At 37.7% G+C, this 26701-nt stretch overlaps 1 protein-coding gene across 3 annotated transcripts in view; it reads left to right on the top strand.

The window, feature by feature from the left end:
* Nucleotides 1-934: 934 nt before the first annotated feature.
* wdr11 (WD repeat domain 11) overlaps nt 935-26701 on the top strand; it is a 175367-nt gene continuing 149600 nt past the window's right edge. For all 3 annotated transcript variants that reach the window (XM_051650869.1, XM_051650868.1, XM_051650870.1), the window contains exons 1-2: nt 935-1129; nt 20329-20440. In XM_051650869.1, coding sequence (XP_051506829.1) covers nt 1032-1129; nt 20329-20440 — 210 coding nt within the window. In that variant the 5' untranslated portion in view covers nt 935-1031. The remainder of the gene's footprint in view (nt 1130-20328; nt 20441-26701) is intronic.

Here is a 26701-nt window from a genome sequence, read left to right as displayed (position 1 = left end):
AAAAAAAAAAAAAAAAAAAAACAGATAGTCAGCATTAACATCATCCATACCAGTACAGCTGTTAAATTACTGTCTTCTAAAGCGACATGATCGCTTTTGGTGCGAAAAAGATCAATATGTAAGTACTTTTTAAACTCTTTAAAAAAACAAACAAAAACAAAAAACATATACATACATATATATATATATATACACATATATATATATATATTCTTCAGATGTATTCTGGTGAAGAAAGAAAGTCATACACACCTGGGATATCATGAGAGAATTTTCATTTTTGGGTGAACTATCCATTTAAGGGTAGTGTAATGTTTCTGTCTGACTCCAAATAAGACAGCACAATGAATTCCTTCTAGGCATGACCTGCTTAACTTGCCAAAGGATTGTGGTTCACGTAGTATTTATAATCACCAATTGAACAATGATTAATTAATTAATTAATTAATTAATTAATTAATTAATTTATTTTTATGAAGTTGAAATGACTTGGGGAGTTGCCCAGGTTTAAGTAAATGCCATTAAGGAAATGTTTAGATTAGAGAAAGGAAAGGAAAAGGCTGCTATCAATAAAATATTGCAGAAGGTTTATCATTTATTTTATATCATTATTATGCTTCTGTACACAGATGATCTCTCCCTGATATCTTATTCATATCCCCGATATCGCATTCAATCAGAAATATGTAAGACCCAAAATTTAAAACACAATGAATGACAGCAAAAGCTTTTTCTTCTGTTGTACCAGTGAATAAGCATAAGTGAAAACACCTGCATGACTTTTACACAAACTATATAGTTTATTAATGCAATCTATGAAATATTAATTAATTAATTAATTAGCATAAAACAAAACTGCATGAAAATGTAAACAGTATATCTGTATGAGTGCGGAACTATAGATGTGACGGAACATTTTCCGGACGGAACAATAACGCGACGTACCGTAGACACTTCCTCATAACACAGCTCGGCTATTCATTACATAAAAACGAACTAAAATATTTCTCCTTTTCGTGTAGTTTTGTCATATGGCTTCAACCATGATTCCTTACACTGTAAACATTAAACTGGCCGCTCGGACACTGACCGGAACCCTTAATTTACAGAACAAGACAGCAGTGGACTGGTAAGTAGCATTAGCATTAGCCTGTGCAGTCATTGGCTGTCAGCACTTACAAGTGCTCTTCTTATTCACACATTTTGACGCTTATAAACACCATTGTGGCTTCACAGACATGTATTAAAATGTTTTGCAAGTATCAAATATTTGAGTAATTGGGCTGTCAACTCAGTCTTTCTTTGATTTTATAAAATGACAGATTTGTCGCTGTTTATTTACTGCACAATATGTCAGTGTCATTAATGTCACTAGATTGTACACATTACATGTCAGTACTGTTACATCAGTTCATGCAATCATTGATTGTAAACACTCACAATCCTAAAATAGCCTAAATAACTCAGTTTGACGTTTATAAACCGCACTGTGCTGCTTTTTCAGACGTGTTCAAATGCGTTGTCATTGTTAAATAATTTAGTAATAGGGCTGTCAGCTTAATTTTCTTTTCATTCTTTGTCTTTACTGGCTTGTTCACTGTATTCACAGAATTATATGTCAGTGTCAATAATATTAGATGGCAACACTGCCGTCTGAAGTGTATTTGTTTGTCTGTGACACAGCACCGGGTAATACCGGTATTTTTTAGCATCGGTCGGTGGCTATTAAAATATTGAACTGAGCAGAGATTCTGTCACACTCCTAGCTAATCATGGCTGCACCCTGCTGTTTGTAAACCACTATGCTGGACAAACGTCTTTGGCTGTTGCGTATTAGTTTATTCAGCGTCTCATACAGGAGTGCTGTGTTTTGTAGATGCCATATAAAGTTTAAAAGATCAACATTTTAAAATGCATCTTAAAGTGAATTTCTTATTTAAATTGTACCGCCTTCCAAAGGCATGCCATGGGAACATTAATATACAATTGAAGTCAGAAGTTTACGTACACTTAGGTTGAAATCATAAACACTCATTTTTTAACCACTCAGATTTAATATTAGCAAACTATAGTTTTAGCAAGTAATTTAGGACACCTACTTTGTGCATGACATGAGTAATTTTTCTAACAGTTGTTTACAGACTGATTGTTTCACTTTTAATTGACTATATCACAATTCCAGTGGGTGAGAAGTTGACATATACTAAGTTAACTGTGCCATTAAGCAGCTTGAAAAATTCCAGAAAATGATGTCAAGCCTTTAGGCAATCAGCTTATGATAGGCTAATTGAAGTCAATTAGAGGTGTACCTGTGGATATATTTTAAGGCCTACCTTCAAACTTGGTGCCTCTTAACATCATGGGAAAATCAAAAGAAATCAGCCAAGACCTCAAAAAAACAAAAAAAAAAAACAATTTAGACTTCCACAAGTCTGGTTCATCCTTGGGAGCAATTTCCAAATGCCTGAAGGTACCACTTTCATCTGTACAAACAATAGTACGCAAGTATAAACACCATGGGACCGTGCAGCCATCATACCGCTCAGGAAGGAGACGCATTCTGTCTCCTAGAGATGAACATAGTTTGGTGCGAAAAGTGCAAATCAATCCCAGAACTACAGCAAAGGACCTTGTGAAGATGCTGTAGGAAACAGGTAGACAAGTATCTATATCCACAGTAAAACGAGTTCTATATCGACATGCTCAGTAAGGAAGAAGCCACTGCTCCAAAATTGCCATAAAAAAGCCAGACTACAGTTTGCAATTGCACATGGAGACAAAGATCTTACTTTCTGGAGAAATGTCCTCTGGTCTGATGAAACAAAAATTTAACTATTTGGCCATATGACCATTGTTATGTTTTGAGGAAAAAGGGTGAGGCTTGCAAGCTGAAGAACACCATCCCAACCATGAAGCTTGGGGGTGGCAGCATCATGTTGTGTGTGTGCTTTGCTGCAGGAGGGACTGGTGCACTTCACAAAATAGATGGCATCATGAGGAAGGAAAATTATGTGGATACATTGAAGCAACATCTCAAGACATCAGCCAGGAAGTTAAACCTTGCTCACAAATGGGTCTTCCAAATGGACAATGACCCCAAGCATACCTCCAAAGTTGTGGCAAAATGGATGAAGGACAACAAAGTCAAGGTATTGGAGTGGCCATCACAAAGCCCTGACCTCAATCCGATAGAAAATTTGTGGGCAGAACTGAAAAAGCGTGTGGGAGCAAGGAGGCCTACAAACCTCACTTAGTTACACCAGTTCTGTCTGGAGGAATGGGCCAAAATTCCAGCAACTTATTGTGAGAAGCTTGTGGAAGGCTAACCAAAATGTTTGACCCCAGTTAAACAATTTAAAGGCAATGCTACCAAATACTAACAAAGTATATGTAAACTTCTGACCCACTGGGAATGTGATGGGGAAAAAAAAAAAAAGCTGAAATAAATAATTCTCTCTACTATTATTCTGACATTTCACATTCTTAAAATAAAGTAGTGATCCTAACTGACCTAAGACAGGGAATGTTTTCTACGATTAAATGTCAGGAATTGTGAAAAATTGAGTTTAAATGTATTTGGCTAAGGTGTATGTAAACTTTTGACTTCAACTGTACGTGTGTGTGTGTGTGTGTGTGTGTGTGTGTGTGTGTGTGTGTGTGTGTGTATATATATATATATATATATATATATTAGGCCCCATTTCCAGCAGCCATCACTCCAACACCTTATCTTTGAGTTGTCATGCTAAATTGCTAATGTGGTACTAAAAATCACTTGCCATTATATCAAACACAGTTGAAAGCTGTTTGGTTCATTAAAAGAAGCTTAACATTGTCTTTGTGTTTGTTTTTGAGTTGCCACAGTATGCAATAGACTGGCATGTCTTAAGGTCAGTATTAGGTCAAAAATGACAAGAAAAGAAACTCTCTAGAAACTTGTCAGTCAATCATTGTTTTGATGAATGAAGGCTGTACAATGCTTGAAACTGTATGAAAAGATTTCATACAAAGGTGTACACCACAGTCTTCAAAGACAAAGGACAACTGGCCCTAACAAGGACAGAAAGAGATGTGGAAGGCCAGATGTACAACTAAACAAGAGGATAAGTACATCAGAGTCTCTAGTTTGAGAAATAGACGCCTCACATGTCCTCAGCTGACAGCTTCATTGAATTCTAACCTCTCAACACCAGTTTCATGTACAACAGTAAAGAGAAGACTCAGGGGTGCAGGCATTATGGGAAGAATTGCAAATAAAAAAACACTTTTGAAATAGAAAAACAAAAAGAAAAGGTTAGAGTGGACAAAGAAACACAGACATTGGACAACAGATAATTGGAAAAGAGTGTTATAGATCTTAACCCCTTTGAACTTTTGTGGGATCACCTAGACTGTAAGGTGTGTGAGAAGTGCCTGACAAGACAGCCACATCTATGGCAAGTGCTTCAGGAAGCATGGGGTGAAATGTCACCTTAGTATCTGGACAAACTGACAGTTAGAATGCCAAGGGTCTGCAAAGCTGTCATTGCTGCAGTGGAGGATTTTTTGATGAGAACTCTTTGAAGTAGTTTAAGAAGTTCTGAATATTTTTTTTCAAATTGTCATAGTAATTTTTCATGTTATTAATGTCCTGACTATACATTATGGTCAGTTGAATGCCACTTTGGTGAATAAATGTACCTATTTCTTTCCATAAGAGCAAAATCTGTACATTATTCCAAACATTTGGCCACCAGTGTATGTACACTACCAGTCAAAACTTTTGAAACACTTGACTGAAATGTTTCTCATGATCTTAAACATTTTTTGATCTGAAATGTTTGAAATTAGTTTATTAGACAAAAATATAATTGTGCCAACATATTAATTTATTTCATTATAAAACTAAAATGTAAAAAAAAAAAAAAAGTTTTTGAAATTGATGACTTGGACCAAATAATAAAGAAAAGCAGCCAATAAGTGCCCAACATAGATGGGAACTCCTTCAATACTGTTTAAAAAGCATCCCAGGGTGATACCTCAAGAAGTTGGTTGAGAAAATGTCAAGAGTACATGTCTGCAAATTCTAGGCAAAGGGTGACTACTTTGAAGATGCTAAAATATAACACAGTTTTGATTTATTTTGGATTTTGTTTAGTCACAACATAATTCCCATAGTTCCATTTGTTATTCCATAGTTTTGATGACTTTACTATTATTCTAAAATGTGAAAAAATAATAATAATTATAATAAAGAATGAGTAAGTGTTTAAAAACTTTTGACCGGTAGTGTATGTGTGTGTTCAGTTGTGCTCAAAAGTTTGCATACCCTTGGAGAATTGGTAATATATGTACCATTTTTAAAGAAAACATGAGTGAGCAGGCAAAACACATTTCTTTTTTTTTCTTATGGGATTCATATTCAACTGTAGGTTATAACAGAATGGCACAATCATAAAACAAAACATGGCAACAAAGAAAAAAATGAAATGACCCCTGTTCAAAAGTCTGTATAACCTTAGTTCTTAATACTGTGTATTGCCCCCTTTAGCATCAATGACAGCATGTAGTCTTTTGTAATAGTTGTTTATGAGGTCCCAAATTCTTGCAGCTGGTATAGCTGCCTATTCATCTTGGCAAAATGCCTCCAGGTCATCTAAAGTCTTTGGTCGTCTTGCATGAACTGCACGTTTGAGATCTCTCCAGAGTGGTTCGATGATATTAATGTCAGAAGACTGTGATGGCCACTCCAGAACCTTCACCGTTTTCTGCTGTAACCACTGGAGGGTCAACTTGGCCTTGTGCTTAGGGTCATTGTCATGCTGGAAAGTCCAAGAGCGTCCCATGCGCAGCTTTCGTGCAGAAGAATGGAAATTGTCTGCCAGTATTTTCTGATAACATGCTGCATTCATCTTGCCATCAATTTTCACAAGATTCCCCGTGCTTTTAGAGCTCACACACCCCCAAAACTTCAGTGAGCCACCACCATGCTTCACAGTGGGGATGGAATTATTTTCACTATATGCCTTGTTGACCCCTGTCCAAACATAGTGCTTATGGTTGTGACCATAAAGCTCTATTTTTGTCTCGTCACTCCAAATTACAGTGTGCCAGAAGCTGTGAAGCATGTCAAGGTGTTGTCGGGCATATTGTAACCGGGCTTTTTTGTGGCATTGATGCAGTAAAGGCTTCTTTCTGGCAACTCGACCATGCAGCTCATTTTTGTTCAAGTATCGTCGTATTGTGCTCCTTGAAACAACCACACCATCTTTTTTCCAGAGCAGCCTGTATTTCTCCTGAGGTTACCTGTGGGTTTTTCTTTGTACCCTGAACAATTCTTCTGGCAGTTGTGGCTGAAATCTTTCTTGGTCTACCTGACCTTGGCTTGGTATCAAGAGATCCCCAAATTTTCCACTTCTTAAGTGATTGAACAGTACTGACTGGCATTTTCAAGGCTTTGGATATCTTTTTATATCATTTTCCATCTTTATAAAGTTCCATTACCTTGTTATGCAGGTCTTTTGACAGTTCTTTTCTGCTCCCCATGGCTCAGTATCTAGCCTGCTCAGTGCATCCAAGTGAGAGCTAACAAACTTGACTATTTATACACAGACTCTAATTGCAATTTAAAAAGCCACAGGTGTGGGAAATTAACCTTTAATTGCCATTTAAACCTGTGTGTGTCACCTAGTGTGTCTGTAACAAGGCCAAACATTCAAGGGTATGTAAACTTTTGATCAGGGCCATTTGGGTGATTTCTGTTCTCATTATGTTTTAAAAAGGAGCCAAACAACTATGTGATAATAAATGGCTTCATATGAACACTATCCTTAAATAAAAGACATGAACAGTCATATTTTCAAAATCAATGCCAAAATTTCACAATTTCTGCCAGGGTATGCAAACTTTTAAGCACAACTGTGTGTGTGTGTATATATATATATATATATATATAAATTAGGGGTGATAATTGCAAGTTTCATCATGATACAGTCTTAATTCTTTTAGCCAGCTATCCAATGTTTACCAACACTCAAAGTCAGCCACAAAACAATTTCGAATTGTTTCAGGGGCCTGTGATCGATATTCCGATGTTATGTGCCTATTTTACGCAATCAATTTATTATTTTTTTGTCTCACAAATGCATCCAGAATATAATTTGAAAATGTTGAGCTCTCTGAAAAGTGCAAATCCAGTATCCACATTGGGACATCCACAACAGTTGGTACTTAAAAAAAATAAATAAAGTTAAAATAAAGTCACATACATGAGATCATCAATCGTTTGATGGCCTTGTGGAATGAGGGAAACACTACAGTGACAGTTTGTCATCTCTACAACAGTCAAGCAAGTCTTTCAATACAAAATAGAAAATACCCATGAGAGTATGTGCTTTCCTTGTTTTTCCTTGGCTACAAATTCCACAGTTGTATTGAAAAATTCTGTTACAGTTTATTGTGATAAATGTTAGTAAGGGTGTTGATGTGAAGATGTGAAAAGTCTTGTAATTGATGCTGGTGCAGGACAGGCGTTTTCTGTTTCCCTCGTCAGCGCTGCTCAGAATATTGTGGTTGTTTAGCCGTTTGACATGGTTGAATTTCTGCATAGTGCTTTAAAATAGAAAATTCTTGTGTAGAATTCAAATGCGCCATGATATCGAGGGAAGCCTTATATAATCGTGCATATGAGCCGGTCTGTGCTATCCTGTCACCGGATTTCGCCGTGTTGACAGGCGAGCACTGATAGAACAGAGTGCAACATCAGGCTTCAATCACCCCCGCAAGCTTATTTAGTGCTTATAAAGTGAGATGAAAATCAGAGGGTTGCTGCATCACCTGATGGAAATTCGTATTGATGTGGCTGGCATAAGAATATCTAAATAAGCGTGCATCTTAAAAAATATACATCGACGTTTACTCGTTTCATCAATTCATTATGCTATCAAATTGCTTAAAATAAGAGAGAGGGACATCTACAGGGAGAGATTGTAGCAGATAGTTAAATTTTGGAATGCAATTCATTTTAATAACATTAACCTTCCCAAACATCGATAAATGTAATGAAGCCCACCTGTCCACATCATTCGAAAACCTTTTTATTAAGGGATCAAAAATTAACTCTGACTAAATCAGACAAATTTGCTGGGAATAAAATTCCCAAATACTTAATTCCCTGTTTGGGCCACATGAAGGCGCCCGGCTGGAAAGCCGTTACTGGACAGTACGCTGTAAAAGCCAAAGCTTCGGATTTAGACCAATTGACTCTGTATCCTGAGAATTTGGAAAAGGAGTTAATAATTTTGTGGAGGCAAGGCATGGATCTAGTGGGGTCGGAGACGAATAATAAAATATAATCTGCGTAAAGCAGAAGCTTATGCGCCACACCTCCCACCGTCACCCCTGGAAAATCATCCTCCTTTCTTATCGCGGCAACTAATGGTTCCAGGGCAAGACAGAACAATAATGGGGAAAGAGGGCAACCCTGCCGGGTGCCCCTATCCAGAGTAAAATAATCTGAAATTAACCCATTTGTTTGTACCGCTGCTACAGGGTGTCTATAAAGTAACTTAATCCAACCAATAAATGTATTCCCGAACCCATACCTTTCCAAAATCTTGAAAAGATAATCCCACTCTACCATATCAAATGCCTTTTCGGCGTCAAGAGAGATGGCAGCAACCGGAGATTGTTCATTTGCTACTGACCACATGATATTGATGAAATGCCTAATATTATCAAAAGAACTACGGCCTCGAATAAACCCCACCTGATCTATATGTATAAGAGATGTCATAACTTAATCGATTAGCCAGAATTTTGGTCAACATTTTTACATTTAACTGGATCAGCGAAATTGGGCGGTAACTTTTACACTCGCTTGGATCTTTATCCTTTTTTAGAATCAGACTGATCCGGGCTTGTGTCATGGTTGGCGGAAGCTTTCCAGTCTTTAATGAATCAGTATAAACTTCTAACAAAAGTGGCACCAGTTCTGTAGCATAAGATTTGAAAAATTCAGCGGCAAAGCCGTCAGGCCCTGGAGCCTTGCCTGAAGGCAGGGACTTAATTACCTCATCAAGCTCCTCCAAGGTTATCTCAGAATCAAGAGTTTTTTTGCTCATTCGTCAGTTTAGGGAGATCTAATGGTTCCACAAAGTTCCTAATATCTCCATCAGTAGACGAAGACATGGACCTATAGAGATCAAGATAGAACTCTTTACAAGCATTATTAATATCAATAGCTGAGGTAAATATTTCACCACAAGCAATGGGTTATGCTTGAAAAGCATAAGGAATGATAGAAAAAGACTCTCTCTGCTTTATATATCTAGCCAAAAGTTTTCCTGCTTTATCACCTGACTCAAGTATGACTGTCTTGCCCTGAATAACCAAAACTCCACTTTCCGTGACAAAATAGTATTATATCTATATTTCAATCGGGTCAATTCCCTGAGGCCATCAGATGACATATGGCGCTTCAGCTCTGCCTCTGCACTTTTAATATTTCCTTCCAACTCCACAAGTTCTTGTGCTTTGGATTTTTTGATGAATGAGGCATACTGTATGATCCGACCCCTAAGAACCGCCTTAAGTGCCTCCCAAGCCACACCCACAGAGGATACCGAGGACCAGTTGGTCTCCATATAAATACTGATTTCAGTCTTTAACATTTGTTGGAAATAAGGATTTTGCAAAAGGGACACATTAAGGCGCCAACTATAAGATTTATTTTTCTGTATATGTGGCATCACCTCTAAACTCACCAGGGCGTGATCTGAGACTAAGATATTTCCAATTGAGCAATCAACAACAGATGAAATAAGGGATTTGGATATTAAAAAAAAATCTATTCTAGAATAAATCTTGTGGACTGATGAAAAAAATGTATTTTCCCTACCAGATGGGTTCAAAAGTCTCCAAATGTCTGTAAGACCAAGATTTTTACACATCCTGTGAAGCATCAATGTTGCTCTAGGGAGCTTACACACTTTTGCTTCACTATGATCAAGCACTGAGTCCATCAAAAGATTAAAGTCTCCTCCCAATATTATATCATGAGGGGTCCCAACGGTTTGCAACATCCCTTCAAGATCTATAAAAAAGCCATGATCATCAGCGTTAGGTGTGTAAATATTAGCCAAAATCAACCTTTGCCCTTGAATTTCAGCTAAAACAATAATTACTCTTCCTAATTTATATTTGCTCTGTTTGAGACATTTGAATTGTAGATGTTTATTTACCAATATAATGACTCCCTTGCTCTTACTTTAGCCAGCACTAAAGAAAACATGTCCACCCCATATCTTCCCAAATTTTTCAGCTTCCTGCGGGGAGAGATGTGTTTCTTTTTATGGGGTGCCCCAACCCATTCACATTCCATGTGGAGAGAGATAGTACACTCATATTAACATTTGACATTTTGATATAGTAAAAAAAATAAATTGTGTGTCAAAAACAAAATTATATAGACCACATTCCCCAATAGTGAAACAATCAACCCCCGAACAAAACAAACAGAAAAAAGAAAAACGTGCGCATTAACCCCGCGCACGACAGCGCCAACCGGCGACAATCCCTCTAAACTCAAAAGGTCCATGAATGCCCACGAGTCCCCACGACAACTTTGCCATCGGATTGCTCAATTTTGCCTCACAAATTTGTGAGGCAAAATTACATAACAGAAAATACTTTGTAAAATAAACCCAGTCAATAGGAAGAATGAACACCAAGAACGTGTAGATTCAATCACAGAACTGTTTTAAAGGTGTGATCTTCCACAAGACAAATTCCAGCTGATATAAAACCGTTCATATTCCTCGGACAGACAAACGAATGTTCAGTGAGCCGGCTGTTATGAGTTCAGCGGATGACATAATCATTCCAATGTCCCATAAAAAAAAACAAAAAAAAAAAACTCAACAAAACAAACTACAGCTAGCAGGAGGAATAAGCACGAAGAACGAACAGATTAATCCACAGCTGTTCCAAGGAGTGTTATTCAATAGAACAAGCTCCAGCCGCTAGGCGGCACCAATACAAAAAGAAACAACACCAGCATCCCGGTTCCCCGGATGGTCGAGTCAATTCACTCGGAGGCTGCATAAAAGTATATACCATGACTTACATAATTCGTCGGCTTCATAAAAAACATCCTGTGTGTGAGCAGCATGTAGATATTTTGCGGTCATCCGTAGTGTCCACTCTCAATCTGTCCGGGAACTTCAATGCAAAAGTAATCTTTTATCAATGCAAAAGTTTCTTTAAGGAAAAGCAAACGCAAAAAATCCAAAATGTCGCCCAGCATCCTCAAGAGTTAGTACAGCGAGTCAGGCCCACTCACATGAGAAACATCCAATGGTTTACTCAGTCATTGATTCTATAAAAGACATTGCCAGATTTGGACTTGTGAATACTTTGCGACCAACCTTCGTTTCTATTCTCAGTTTGGCAGGAAACATCAGAGCAAACAAGATGTTTTTCTGATGTAAGAGTTTCTTACATTCCTTGAACCGATCGCGTTTCTCTCTTGTCGAGTTCGCAAAGTCCGGGAACAAGAAAATATTATGGTTCTTCCAAGAAAGCTTCCCTTTGCTCCTCGCCTGGCGCAACACAAGATCTTTATTGGATGATCTCAGAAATCTGGCCAGAATCGATCGGGGCCTGTCTCCCTCAGCAGATCTGTGAGACGGGACTCTGTGAGCTCGCTCAATTTCCAGCTTGTGGCCTGTGATGTCGAGCAGACTCGGGAAAAACTCGTCTAGGAATTTCACCATATCTCTGCCCTCCTCAAGCTCAGGAATTCCAACAATTCGAACGTTATTCCTGCGGCTTCTATTTTCAAGATCTTCAAGCTTTTCAAGGAGATGTTCCAGATCAGCTTTGGACGCGGGTGGATTAGCGGTTAATTCCCTCTCCGAAGATTCCAGAAAATTGATTCGTTTTTCAACATCAGTCACTCTTGTACCTAACTCGGAGAATTTTATTTCCATCGCCGTGATCGATCGACGTATTACAGCGAGATCTTCCAAGTCAGCAAGAATCTTCGTCAACATCACCGACATGTTGGACAACTGACGCTGGATCTCCTCTCACGCCGCGCCATCCAAATCGAGTCCCAGGTCTGTAGGCCTGTCGGGGCTTTCATCCTGAACACGTAAGTGTCTTTTAATCTCTCCAGAGCCCGAGGATTTTGACTTCTTTGCCATGTTTTGCAACAAAGGGCAAATGTGTAACTGGGTGTAACAAATTTCACCAGATTATAATATGAAAATAATCGAAAATTCAGCAAAGTGTGCAGAGCTCGTCGCTCACATGTCTGCTCCTTGCATGGCATCCAGCCTAACTCTCTTTGTTTTTTATTTTTAATAAATTTGCAAAGATTTCAGACTTCTTTCACGTTGTCATTATGGGGTATTGTTTGTAGAATTTTGAGGAAAATAATGAATTTAATCAATTTTGGAATAAGGCTGTAACATAACAAATTGTGGAAAAAGTGAAGCGCTGTGAATACTTTCCGGATGCACTGTATATAGGGGTGGGAAATTTAACGCTTTAATTTCTGCGATTTAATATATTTTTTTGTTTAACGCCTTAAAAAAATGTATGCAATTAATGCAGTATCCCTTTATTTTTACTTCCTGAAACTTCAAGCAATAGGAGAACGGTGTCCTGAGTTGTTCCTGGCAGGCTACTCAACCTTACATGCTCTGATGAGGGTGGGGGCGGGGTTAGGGCATCTGCTGCCTGCCAGGAACACAAACCCAGGCACATTTGTTCAGTGGGTGAAACTTCATTGTTGTTTTATCCCACTTTCTGTGGCTAAAATTATTTTTCAAGAGGTACACGCTTGACTGAACACCCTAGCACAGAAAATGATTGCGTGGAGCAGTGCACGCTTATTCATTATGCACGGCGCATGTCCCGGTCATAATAAACACAGAGCGGATTTACTGTACAGAGAATGAAGACTTCAAGTGTTGAGCCAAGTATGGGAGTAAGCGTAAAGGTCCAGTGTTTTAAAAATAAAAATAACATATTTTTTATTAACTTTAAGATTAATTACTAATGTCTTTGAAGTCCATGCTGGATTAACTGCAGAAGTTTACATAGATGCATTGGCCTTTGTTAGTTGGCTGATGAAGGCTTTTAATGATAGTCTATGTATTCCATTTCAAGATTGTAGTCCATCAATAGACAAAGGAGGTGCAGACAGAGATAAATGTTGAGGTGCATCGCCATTTTGTGGATTTTGATATTCTTGGAATTATTAACAAGCCAGAATTTTGTGATCGTAATGAACGTGACTGAATATAGTGTATCAGAAGGTTGCTTAAGTACTGTGGAGCTAGACCATTCAAAACTTTGTATTTAGTTAACAGAATTTTAAAATAAATACTACATTTAACAGGTAGCCAATGTAACGATGATAAAATTGGGGTAATATGATCACATTTCTTAGTTCTAGTCAGCACTCTGGCAGCTGCATATTGAACCAATTGAAGTTTATTTATTGAACTTGTTGGACATCCTCCCAGTAATGCATTACAATAATCCAGTCTTGAGGTCATGAATGCATGAATTAATTTTTCGGCATCAGCAACAGAGAGCATGTGTCGTAATTTAGCAGGATTTCACAGGTGGAAGAATACTGTTCTACAAACATTGGAAATTAGATTTTCAAAGGACAGATTGGTATCAAATATAACACAAATATAAAGTTCTTTGCTGAAGTACAGTACATCCATCGAGAATCAAATTATATTTTAGTGCCTTATTTTTGGAGGTTTTTGGTCCAAGCATTAGTACCTCTGTTTTGTTGGAATTGAGTAGAAGGAAATTTCTGGCCATCCAATCTTTGATTTCATTGATACACTCTACTAATTTGGAGAATTGTGAATTTTCGTTGGGTTTAGAAGAAATATAAAGTTGGGTATCGTCTGCATAACAGTGGAAACTTATTCCATGATTCCTGATAATATCTCCCTGGGGAAGCATGTATAAGAGAAAAGCAGAGGTCCTAAAACTAATCCCTGTGGCACTCCATACTTAACTTTTGTTTGAATTGACAATACCTTGTTTACACATACAAAGTGGTAGCGGTCTGATAAATAGGACCTAAACCACGCTAATGCAAGTCCACTAATGCTAACATAATTCTCCAGCCTATTCAAGAGAGTGTCGTGATCTATCATGTCGAAGGCAGCACTAAGATCTAAAAGCACTAGAAGAGAAATGCAGCCGTGATCAGATGATAAGAGCAAGTCATTTGTAACTCTGATAAGTGCAGTCTCTGTACTGTGATGGGGCCTAAATCCTGACTGAAATTGTTCATGTATTCCATTTCTCTGTGGAAATGAACATACTTGGGAGGACACTACCTTTTCTAGTATTTTCGACATAAATGGTAGATTTTAAATCGGTCTGTAATTAGCCATTTCTTTAGGATCTTCTTAAGCGGTTTGATAACTGCCATTTTAAAGTTTCTTGTGACATGTCCTAAGGATATCGAGGAGTTAATAATATTAAGAAGAGGTTCTGAGATTACTGGGAATACCTCTTTTAAATGCTTAGTTGGTATTGGATCTAACATACATGTAGTGGCTTTTGATTTTTTTGATAAGTTTTGTTAGCTCTACATGAACTATTACAGCAAAGGATTAAAGTTGCTCATGAGCAAAATTATGAGACACTATTTTCTGAGGTGCTGTGACCGTTGATTTTATAGCTCCAATTTTATTTCTGATTATTTCAGTTTTATCAGTAAAGAAATTCATGAAGTCATTACTATTGTGCTGCGACAGAATATCTGGTTCAGTCGATGCTTTATTCCTAACCAATTTTGCCACAGTACTGAATAAACATCTAGGATTGTTATGGTTATTAACTATGAGTTTGCTGAAATATGCTGACCTGGCAGCTTTTAGTGCCTGTCTGTAGCTACAGACACAATCCTTCCATGCAGCGCAAAATACCTCTAATTTTGCATTCTTCCACTTGTGCATCATTTTCCGAGCTGCTCTCTTGAGAGCATGATCGTGATCATTGTACCATGGTGCAAGGCTTTTTTCTTTAATTTTTTTTAATCGAAAGGGGGCGACACTATCAAGAGTGCTAGAGAAGACTGTATTTATATTTTCTGTTATTTCATCAAGTTCTTCTAGACTTGTTGGCTTACTGAGTATGTGAGACAATTCTGGAAGATTATTATTGAAGCTATCTTTAGTGGTTGAAAGAATAGTTCTACCTGAACGATAGCGTGGTGTAGATTGAGTGATATTAGCTGATCGCAACAAACAAGAGATGAGGTAATGATCTGAGATGTCATCGCTCTGTGGTAGAATTTCTATGGTATCAACATCAACTCCATATGACTAGCATATCTAGCGTATGAATATAGTGATGAGTTGGTCCTGTCACATTTTGTCTGACTCCAAGAGAGTAGAGAATATCAATAAATGCTAATCCCAATGTGTCATTTTCATTATCTATGTGAATGTTGAAGTCACCAACAAATCAGAATCAGCTTTATTGCCAAGTATGCTTACACATACAAGGAATTTGTCTTGGTGACAGGAGCTTCCAGTGCACAACAATACAATACAGCAACAAGACAGAGATAATAATAAAAAATAATTACAAATAAATAAAAATAGAATAAAAATGAAAATTGAATAGAAAATAAAGTGTATATATAGAATACACAATAAGACTAAATATATATACAGTACCGTGCAAAAGTTAAAAATGTTGCATAGTGAAGATGTCTTCAATAATAATGTCATAAATAGTTTTTATTAATCAATTAACATCATACTAAGTCCAATAAACATAAAAAAAAGCTAAATCAATATTTGGTGTGACCACCTTTGCCTTCAAAACAGCACCAATTCTCCTATGTACATCTGGACACAGTTTTTCTTGGTTTTTGGCAAATGTGATGTTCCAAGCTTCTTGTAGAATTCAACAGTTCTTCTAACTCTTTAGGCTGTCTCAGTTGCTTCTGTCTCTTCATGTAATCCCAGTCTGACTCAATGTTCAGTTGGGGACTCTGTGGGGGACATGCCATCTGTTGCAGGGCTCCCTGTTCTTCTATTCTATTTTATTCTATTTGAAAAAAGAATGTTTGTGAGTCTAAAATGTATGTATGCTATTTGCACACTAAAGCTAAATATATAAATAACCATCTTAAGACAAATGTTTTTGTGAAACATCTTATGTGCCTTTGCACAGTACTATATATATATACGGAGTGCAAATACAAATCTGTTATATACAATGCCAGGGAATGTAATGGCAGAAGAGGTAGGATGTGTTGGACAAATATAAAAGACTAAACTGTGTATTGCACATAATTATTGCTCAATGGGGCAGTTTTAACTGTTAATGAGATGTATAGCCTGAGGGAAAAAACTGTTCCTGTGCCTGACTGTTCTAGTGCTCAGAGCTCTGTAGCGTCGGCCAGAAGGCAACAGTTCAAAAAGGTAGTGGGCAGTGTGAGTGGGGTTCAGAGTGATTTTCCCATACTTTTTCCTCACTCTGGAAGTGTACAGTTCAGTTAAAGCTCTATCTACATTAACTACTAGATAGATAGAAAATTTGCAATTTCACCAAGGAGTAAGGCCCGGGTGATCTATATACTGTAGCAAGTGCAAAAGATGACGGATATTTTTTATTTATATCTGACAGTGTCTCATTAAGCATTATTAGTTCACAAGACATAAACTTATATCCTGTCCTCTGAGTAACACCAAAAAACACTGTAAATTGTAGCAACACCTCCTCCTCGACCCTTCAGATGAGGCTTATGTTTATAACAATAACCTGGGGGAGTATATTCATTTAAACTTAATATTTTCATCTGGTTTAAGCCAGGTTTCAGTCAAACAGAGCACATCCAAACTATGATCTGTAATAATTTTATTTACAATTTGTGCTTTGGTAGAAAGAGATCTAATGTTTAGTAGCCCTACCTTTTTATATGATGTTTATCTTCAATTATTTTATTTTTTTAAGTTTGACCTTAATAAAAAATTTTTCTAAATGATTTAGTGAGAGTTTTGTGTTTGGTAGTTCGGGGAACAGACACAGTCTCTATATATCTAGGTGAGACAGTCTCTGTGTTGTAGTTTATGTGACCTATGTGACGTCTCAAGGCAGCTAGCAGACATTTGGATTAACCAGTTTGTCTGCTTCCTGACCTGGGCCCCAGTTAGTCAAATACTATCATTATTAAGACTATGAGCCAAATTACTAGAGAGGAAAGTGGCACCTTCCCTGGAGGTATGGAGTCCGTCTCTCTTTAGCAGGTCAGGTCTACCCCAAAAACTCTTCCAGTTGTCTATGAATCCTATGCTATACTCCAGACACCACTCTCTGGACATCCAGCTGTTCAGTGACACTAATCTACTATAAACCTTGTCACCACGACGAGTAGGGTGGGGGCCCAAGCATAGTACAATGTCTGACATTGTTTTTGCAAGTTCACACACCTCTTTAATATTATCTCTAGTGATCTCCGACCGACATCATTAGTGCCGACATGAATAACAGTTTTAGAAAATCTACCTTTAACATTAGCCTGCACTTGTCAGATGCTTGAGCCCCTGAAATGCATTTAACAATGTTGGATGGAGTCTCTATTTCTACGTTCCTTACAGTAGAATCACCAATTATTAGGGCTCTTTCAACATGATTCTTAGTGGGTGCATCACTGAGTGGAGAGAATCGATTGGAAACCCTAACAGGAACAGGAGAGTGGTGTCACTTTGCTGAATGAGTATGCCACCGAGACGTCACCCAAACGCCCTGTTGCGGGGACTCTAGAGCCGGAACCAAAGTGTGTGTGTTGCTTGCTGTTCTACGTGCATCCGAAACAGTATCTATATAGGAATATAGGAAGCAATAACATGAGCGGATGCCATGACTTAGCGCAATTGTTGTTGTTGTTGTTATGGTTGTACTTGAGCGGTAAGGGTTTGAGATTGATGTGGTTCCTGATCAGCAGATGTTTGAGATTGATGCAAAAATCCATGTAAAACACAGTGGAGAAAATGAATGCACGCAGTCGAGACGCAAGATGTAGACAAGCGAAAAAAAAAAAAAAAACAAGAGAAATGATACACACATATGAAACGGTAGAAAAGCGGAAAAACCCGAAGCACGCGGTAAAATGGCAAAGGATAAAACGATGAATGTATAAGAATATGAATGAGCAATGCTAAGCAGTCTAGCAAGCTACAAACACTCATGCAACGTGCTGTCATTATCATTCAATATGTTTTATATCTGTATGTATAGTGTCTTATAATGCATTGACAATGTACACTTAAAGGTGGTGTAAGCGATTTTAGCTTTCTGAAGATTTCACGTGACTGAGCCGTTGAATTAGCCATGCCCCCTCATTCCAAAACCCTGCCCTCCAAAGGTTCGTTTGAGACAGAGCAAAAGGCCAGCATGGTTTGTTCCTGTTGCTGCCAAATTCAACAGTGGCACAATAGTGCCCTAAACTAACAAACATTATGAATCATAGCCTCAGTGATTCGCTTCAAATGAGAACAAGCAAAATAACTGACAGATGGTCACATTTTTGTTTGCTGTTTACAAAGTCTACAACTGTCACAGAGACATATATCTCAGGACACTTTTTTCATTAGTATATTTAAGGAAGTAGGAACATTTTTTTGCATACTTTTCCATGAACAAAATCGCTTGCAGCACCTTTACATTTCTCTTGCCAATAAAGTTTGATATGAATTTGATCCTATTTTTAAAAAGAGTCCACTGGAAAATGGCAAAGATTTTGTGGCATGTATACATATATTTGTATCAAAGATTAATACCTGTAAAAATTTGTCTAATTAACTCTATCCGGAAAAAAAATACGTACATATTTAAATCATTAAATAAATGATGACTAACCAAATTCTTTCAAGTTCTTTGAGACAAAGTATAGATTAAATTACTCTGACAACACACCGCAGGAAACCCCGTTTCCGGGTTCTTGCAAGCAGCAGATTTCAATGGCGGATATAGGCAGTGCTGCAGTTTAAATAATATTTTAAGCTTTATAGAATGTAAAAATGTATTTTAATGTTAATAAATGTTGTTATTATAAAGGAATATCGGCAAAAAAAAGTTTAAACTTTGTTCAGTGAGCCTGTATGATTATGTTGGACATGTAACAGGTTGATGAATACACATCCACACACCTTTTACACACTTCTAAAGCCTAAGAATTTGGGTACTTAGAATTGAAAACCATCAGACATACAATATGTGTCTTAACTGCTTAAATTGTTAACCCACGTACAATAAATAATATTTAACTTCAAAATGATCATATTCCATATCAAAACTTAATAACAGCCATTTGGATTGAACAAAGACATAATTTTCACAGTATGACATTATTTTCATTCACTTGTCCTTTCACAAACAGTAGTCCATGCACTGCAGTGGTGGAGATGGGTCCTGTTTCTGCCGTTATATCTTATATGGTGGTCTTGATCATATAAGATCATTGTTAGATCATATTTGACCTCATATCTTTCATAGCAATAGCACATTGGAAATTAAAAACAGCCATTTGCGATCAGAGTTTGCGTGATTTCTTCGTAAACGAGATAACAATCACAGTGACCTGTGAAATATCATCGTTTTTCCTGATGCAACTATCTGGTGGAAATTTAAAGAAGCCATAATCTCCAATAATCTGTGGGAAACGGGGTGTTTCAACCCCACAAATGGCACTTTTTGGGCAGTTTCAGCGCAATTTGAGCGAAGCACCCATAGACAGCAGTTCTTGTCTGGGCTACCAAAAGAACCCGGAAGGGGCGGGGTGGAGCGTTTGCTTGAAACAGTAACTTCATCAATAAAGTAAATATATTTCTGATCAGTACCGGCGCTCCCTATGCGCATATTACGCAGTCTGCGGAGGGCACCAACTCACTAGGGGGGCACCGTCTTACCCTAGTGGGGCACCAGAAACTCCACTGGCTGCCCTTACTCGCAGGTTATACGTTATTGAAGGACCAGGTAGCAGTCGCGGAACACAGACGATCGCCTCATGCTCGCACCCCAACCCCCCCACACCCACACACGTAGGACATCAATTTGGCCAGCGGCTGCCCTGTTTGTGATGGTTTTTTAAATGCTTGTTGTAATGTATCATGTACCACATGTAATTGCATATAATCGCTATTAATCACAGAAAACAGTACGATTAATTTGTTAAAAGTTTTTTATAATACAGTAGGCCAAAATTTCTTTTACATTCGTTTTTTCTCTTTAATATTTCAGTATAAATATATAATTTATATATTATTTTTTTCCTCTGTGTCTCTCTCTCAGGGGATGGCAGGGTCTGATTGCTCAGGGCTGTCACTCCAGTATCCTCATCATTGACCCAAAGACATCTCAGACCATTCAAGTCCTGGAGAGACACAAAGCAAATGTGGTCAAGGTGAGTTTTAATTTTTTCCTCTTTTGAGGAGAGTCTCACTCAGCCAGAAGTGACAATCTGCAAATAAGTCTGGTCCACGTGACTGCTTATTCTGACTAAGATTGGCCTACAGGAAGAGACATCCTGACTGCCATGCAAAGTGACCAACCCAAGTTAAATCTGAATAGTTCATACCACAACAATATATTGACAGCAAAAGAGCACAACATTCTGGTTCCGGGACTAAAAATCCCTTTAATTTTCTCCATAGAAAAAATATTTTTTAGTAGTGCTGGATATTGATACAGATTTTGATTCTGATTCACAAGCTCTCGATTTGATTCTGAATCGATATCGAGTCAAGTGGGTATATTTTTGTTACAATGTCCAGTTTGCTGACATATGAAAAGTGAATTCTCAGCTAATGCTGTTAAGTATAAATGGATCTTCTAACCTTCTAGGTAAGCCTTCCAAGTACAATTCTAAAATATTAATTTAACAAATTATATTTTCATTACTTTTTCGTCATATTGGTCACATCTTAGCTTTTGAAACATTTTAAAATAAATTCAGGGTATTAAATGTCTTGAAATTGCATATATTATATTCATATACTGTATATATAATTTGTTACATGTTTATTGTTTATATGCATAATTTGTACTATTTACAAGTATTTGCACTGATACACTGTAGAACATGTTGCTAAATCCATACTGTCTCTTTAAGACTACCAGCATACCATTTTTCAGTACTGCTGTTTGATCGGTTGATCTAGTAGTGATATAACTGTTTTGTCTAGGGTTTTCATTTGAGCCAATTACCTGTGCTGTAAATGCTGTATCTGATCACTCTTGAGCCACAGGAAAATTATGCTGAGAATGCTGATTGGCTGATTACACCAAAACAACACATACAATCCCAAAACCTTCACTAGTGACAATCTTGAACTGTGATGGTAAAAGCAACAGACAGGGAAAAATATAAGTTCATCGCACATTTGCAATTTAAAAGTCCATCTTCTGTGATATAATGAACTACGGTTGAAGTCAGAAGTTTACATACACTTAGGGTGAAGCCATTAAAACACATTTTTTAACCACTCCACAGATTTCATATTAGCAAACATTAGTTTTGCCACGAGTAATTTTTCCAACTATTGTTTACAGACAGATTGTTTCACTTTTGACTATATCACAATTCCAGTGGGTCAGAAGTGTACAGTCACTGAGTAAACTGTGCCTTTAAGCAGCGTGGAAAATTCCAGAAAATGATGTCAAGCCTTTAGGAAATTAGCCAATTAGCTTCTGATAGGATAATTGGCTAGTTTGAGTCAATTTGAGGTGTACTTATGGATGTATTTTAAGGCCTACCTTCAAACTCAGTGCCTCTTGACATCATGGGAAAATCAAAAGAAATCAGCCAAGACCTCAGAAAAAGAAATTGTGGACCTCCACAAGTCTGGTTCATCCTTGGGAGCAATTTCCAAACGCCTTAAGGTACCACGTTCATCTGTATAAACAATAGTACGCAAGTATAAACACCATGGGACCACGCAGCCATCATACCGCTCAGGAAGAAGATGAATTATGTCTCCTAGAGATGAACGTAGTTTGGTGCGAAAAGTGCAAATCAATCCCAGAACAACAGCAAAGGACCTTGTGAAGGTGCTGGAGGAAACAGGTAGACAAGTATCTATATCCACAGTAAAACGAGTCCTATATCGACATAACCTGAAAGGCTGCTCAGCAAGGAAGAAGCCAATGCTTCAAAACTGCCATAAAAAAGCCAGACTACAGTTTGCAAGTGCACATGGTGACAAAGATATTACTTTTTGGAGAAATGTCCTCTGGTCTGATGAATCCAACATTTTTATTTTTTGGCCATAATGACCATCGTTATGTTTGGAGGGAAAAGGGTGAGGCTTGCAAGCCGAATAACACCTTCCCAACCATGAAGCATGGGGGTGGCAGCATCATGTTGTGTGTGTGCTTTGCTGTAGGAGGGACTGGTGCGCTTCACAAAATAGATGACATCATGTGGAAGGAAAATTATGTGTATATATTGAGAAAACACGTCAAGACGTCAGCCATGAAGTTAAAGCTCTGTCGCAAATTGGTCTTCCAAATGGACAATGACCTCAAGCATACCTCCAAAGTTGTGGCAAAATGGCTTAAGGACAACAAAGTCAAGGTATTGGAGTGGCCATCACAAAGCCCTGACAGACCCCTGATAGAAAATTTGTGGGCAGAACTGAAAAAGCGTGTGCGAGCAAGGAGGCCTACAAACCTGACTCAGTTACACCAGTTCTGCCTGGAGGAATGGGGCAAAATTCCAGCAACTAATTCCAGCTAAACAATTTAAAGGCAATGCTACCAAATACTAACAAAGTATATGTAAACTTCTTACCCATTGGGAATGTGATGAAAGAAATAAAAGCTGAAATAAATCATTCTCTCTACTATTATCCTGACATTTCACATTCTTAAAATAAATAGTGATCCTAACTGACCTAAGACAATGTTTTCTACAATTAAATTTCAACTTGTGAAAAACTGAGTTTAAATGTATTTGGCTAAGGTGTATGTAAACTTCTGACTTCAACTGTATTTGAGATTCACATGTTTTTTTGAAAAAATAAAAATAAAATAATAGTTTTGTCAGAAGTGGCTACTTTAGGATAGCTGTCAATGGAGAAAGATGCTTTTAATCCCCAGTGTGCTGTAGTTACGGAATCTCACAGGTTGCCACCCGGCCAGTGCTAATTAGCCAAACTTTGACCCCTTGTATTGCGTATACTTAGGGTTAGTTATTTGAACAAACCCCCATCACTAGGTATTAAGTATTGTGGTGGAAATTCACCTGTAAAATGAGTCAGGCCATTCCAGTGGTAAAGATTAACCAAAGAAAATGTTTATTCACAAGCCCGGGTAGCCCTCCTACTACCAAAGTATACCTCAGAGAGCTACAAAGGTTAGTTCCAAATACAGAATATTTATCCAACACAATCATGCATATTCATTTTTTAAAAGACAAAGAATCTACTAAATGAATGGCTAAAATAAAAAATAATTACCATAGAACCTCCTATCTTTCTTCACTTTACAAGGACAGGTTCCTGTCCTGAAATGCTATATTCTTCATTCACACTAGTCTTCCTCAGCACATTCCATAATAATATGTTTTTCACTCTTCAGTTGTATCCTCTGATAAAAAACAGTTCTCTGCCTCTCTTTTCCTCTCTGACCTTGCCAGAGATGGCCGTACAAAGAAACTTCAGTCAACTTAGCTACAAAAAGAGAAACTAATTATCTAAGCATTTGAACATGTTTGGTTCATTTACAGGAAGCAATTTACTGTTAATAAGAAATAATAGAAAAGAAACTAAGCATAATGAGGATTAATGAAAATTAAATTTCCACATTATGCAACTCATCATGCACTGTGTGGTGTAGACTTTAAATTTATATATTTTTCCCCATTGTGAAGTCACGGAGCCACACCAGTTAAATTTGCCAAGAAAAAGTACATTTATTAATTGTATTTGTATTTAATGTATTTAAGCATACCATAGCAGTTTAAAATAACTTACCCTCCCCTTATAATGTAAAAGACACGTCAACACATGCAACTTCAACTCATATAAGGAAAGCTTACACATACAACCTTGACAGCTTACATATGCAACCTATATAAAGCTTACATATGCAGCCTTGACTTACACAACATAACATAAAGACATAAGTTTGATCATGTAATACAAATGATCACTAATGCTACTGAATTAAATAAAACTACTAAATGACTATGAATTCTAATAATGATTAATAATACTAATCAGCATGAAAATTTTAGTCTACAGTGGTATTACTTTTCTAAGCTATCGAACTTAGAATTTCCACCTGGCAGACGATAACACATGAGAGATAATAGTCTTGCATTAAAAAAGGGCTCAGACTAGAGTGGGGAAACATGAACCCATTTTTATTAGGAACCGGTTACATAAAAAAAAAAAAAAAAAAAAAAAAAATTGGCTAACAGAACCATATGATTTTCAAAATATGATTTACAGTTCCTGAATGTGTTGTTGTTTTTTTTTTCTGACATTGTGGACCAAATTAAAATACTCTGATAGTGTTTCATGCTGTACTTTTCAGAGGCAATACTGCCCGCTACTGGATCTACACGGTGAAACACGCAGCGCGACTAGTGCCGTCAAATAAAAAAAAATAGATGGGACTCTTATGAGGCTGTTCTTTTTAGTGAATCAAAAATACTTCAGCAGTACTAGAAGTTATGACTTCCAGCATGTCTAGCTCGAAATGAACCAAGAACTGGTTATTGTGTTACAGTATGTAATGTTGTCCTTAAGTCTCCTGAGACTTCAATTCGGCAGTGCAGTTACTGACTGGTTGTTCACATGACAGTGTCTTTTTTTAAATGTACAGTGCATCCGGAAAGTATTCACAGCGCTTCACTTTTTCCACATTTTGTTATGTTACAGCCTTATTCCAAAATGGATTAAATTCATTATTTTCCTCAAAATTCTACAAACAATACCCTACAATGACAATGTGAAAGAAGTTTGTTTGAAATCTTTGCAAATTTATTAAAAATGAAAAATGAAAAAAAATCACATGTACATAAGTATTCACAGCCTTTGCCATGACACTCAAAATTAAGCTCAGGTGCATCCTGTTTCCACTGATCATCCTTGAGATGTTTCTACAACTTGATTGGAGTCCACCTGTGGTAAATTCAGTTGAGTGGACATGATTTGGAAAGGCACACACCTGTCTATATAAGGTCCCACAGTTAACAGTGCATGTCAGAGCACAAACCAAGCCATGAAGTCCAAGGAATTGTCTTGTTGGGCCTCATGTGTTTAGATAGAAGACAAAGGCAGGCCTAACAGTCATAAAAACATAACTCAAGCCCCCACCTTCTAAGTCAGATGTTGTACTGATAAAAATCGCGCCAAAATCAAACAAAGGGAGTCCAAAACAGACTACAGATCCATGAAGCCTTGCCCTCTAAAGGATCGAGCTCTCAACTCCTATTGGATGAGGCACACCACAGAACGTCCCTCAAACATGACATCATCAGGACTTCAAATAATTCTGAAATGCTTCCAGAGTTGCTTCCAGCGACTTAGTTCACCGAATACGGACGTAGCTTTTTGCTGCTCTCCGGTGCAACCTCGTGGCTTAAGGAAGTAATGTCCGACTTGAAACTTTAGCCATACGATCTCCATCTCACTGGACGAGTTGAGATTACTCTGTGTTCAACCGAACACTCTAACGGATCCGAAGGAGACCGCCGAGCAATTCGCATCTTCATCCGTTGGCCTACAGAAGTGAAGAGATTAAAGATTTCTCTTCCATCTTCAATCAAGTCGACATTTCTGAGTTCTCCGCCAGCCCGCCGAGAATCAACAGTCGTACCGCCCGCCGACAGTGTGAGGAAACGGCCCCCGTCATCACCCGAGCCTCAAGGAACCGGGTCAAAGTTAAAGGATGGAGGAAAACACATTCTACCTGTGTCCTCATGCGATTCAAGTAAGAGGTTACGTCTGGGCAGAGATAGAATATTATAGTGTGTTATTCTTGTGTTTCAAGGTTTTTGCTTGTACAGTTTACGGACCGCCATGTCCGCTCATTATTAATACTCAGGGTATTAATTATCACGAATTTGTTTTGCTGTATTATGGTCCAACCAAATTGGACTGTTGTGCATTTTCGCCATCGTGGGTGAGACAGCAACTGAGTTCATCCATTAAAGAGTCAAATAACAAGGGACTTTTACGAGCCCCGCTCGTAAAACCGCGTCTCTGAGTGATGAACACGGCTGCTTTATCTCCAGCTAACGCGAAATCAGCTTTCGGGCTGTCACTTAATCATCTCTCTCTCTCTCTCTCTCTCTCTCACTAACCACACTGACACACACACACCTTATATGTTATAGGATTATTTTATTTCCATATCTAATCATGTCACTGTTTAGTTTGTAGTTGTAAGTCGGAAGTTTATTGACTGCATTTTATTAATTGATATTACTGCATAAATAAACTTTTGTTTATATTACAAAGAGAAGTGTTTTGGTTTGTTTTGCATACGCCTGTGTCGTGCTGACGGGATGTCAGTGCTCGGATTCAAGCCTTCATTCATTGTTTTTTTTCCCGAAAATCGATATTCTTCGGATGTCGATTTTCCTAAGAAAACAATCTAATATTGAGACTGTTTTAATATTCAGTTATTAGTCCCTGATTCCAGTGTGGTGCCC

The sequence above is a fragment of the Myxocyprinus asiaticus genome, chromosome 23 (genome assembly GCF_019703515.2).
Source record: "Myxocyprinus asiaticus isolate MX2 ecotype Aquarium Trade chromosome 23, UBuf_Myxa_2, whole genome shotgun sequence".
Classification (NCBI taxonomy): Eukaryota; Metazoa; Chordata; class Actinopteri; order Cypriniformes; family Catostomidae; genus Myxocyprinus; species Myxocyprinus asiaticus.
The sequence above is the reverse complement of the archived record's forward strand: the minus strand, read 5'-3'. Positions and strand labels throughout refer to the sequence as shown.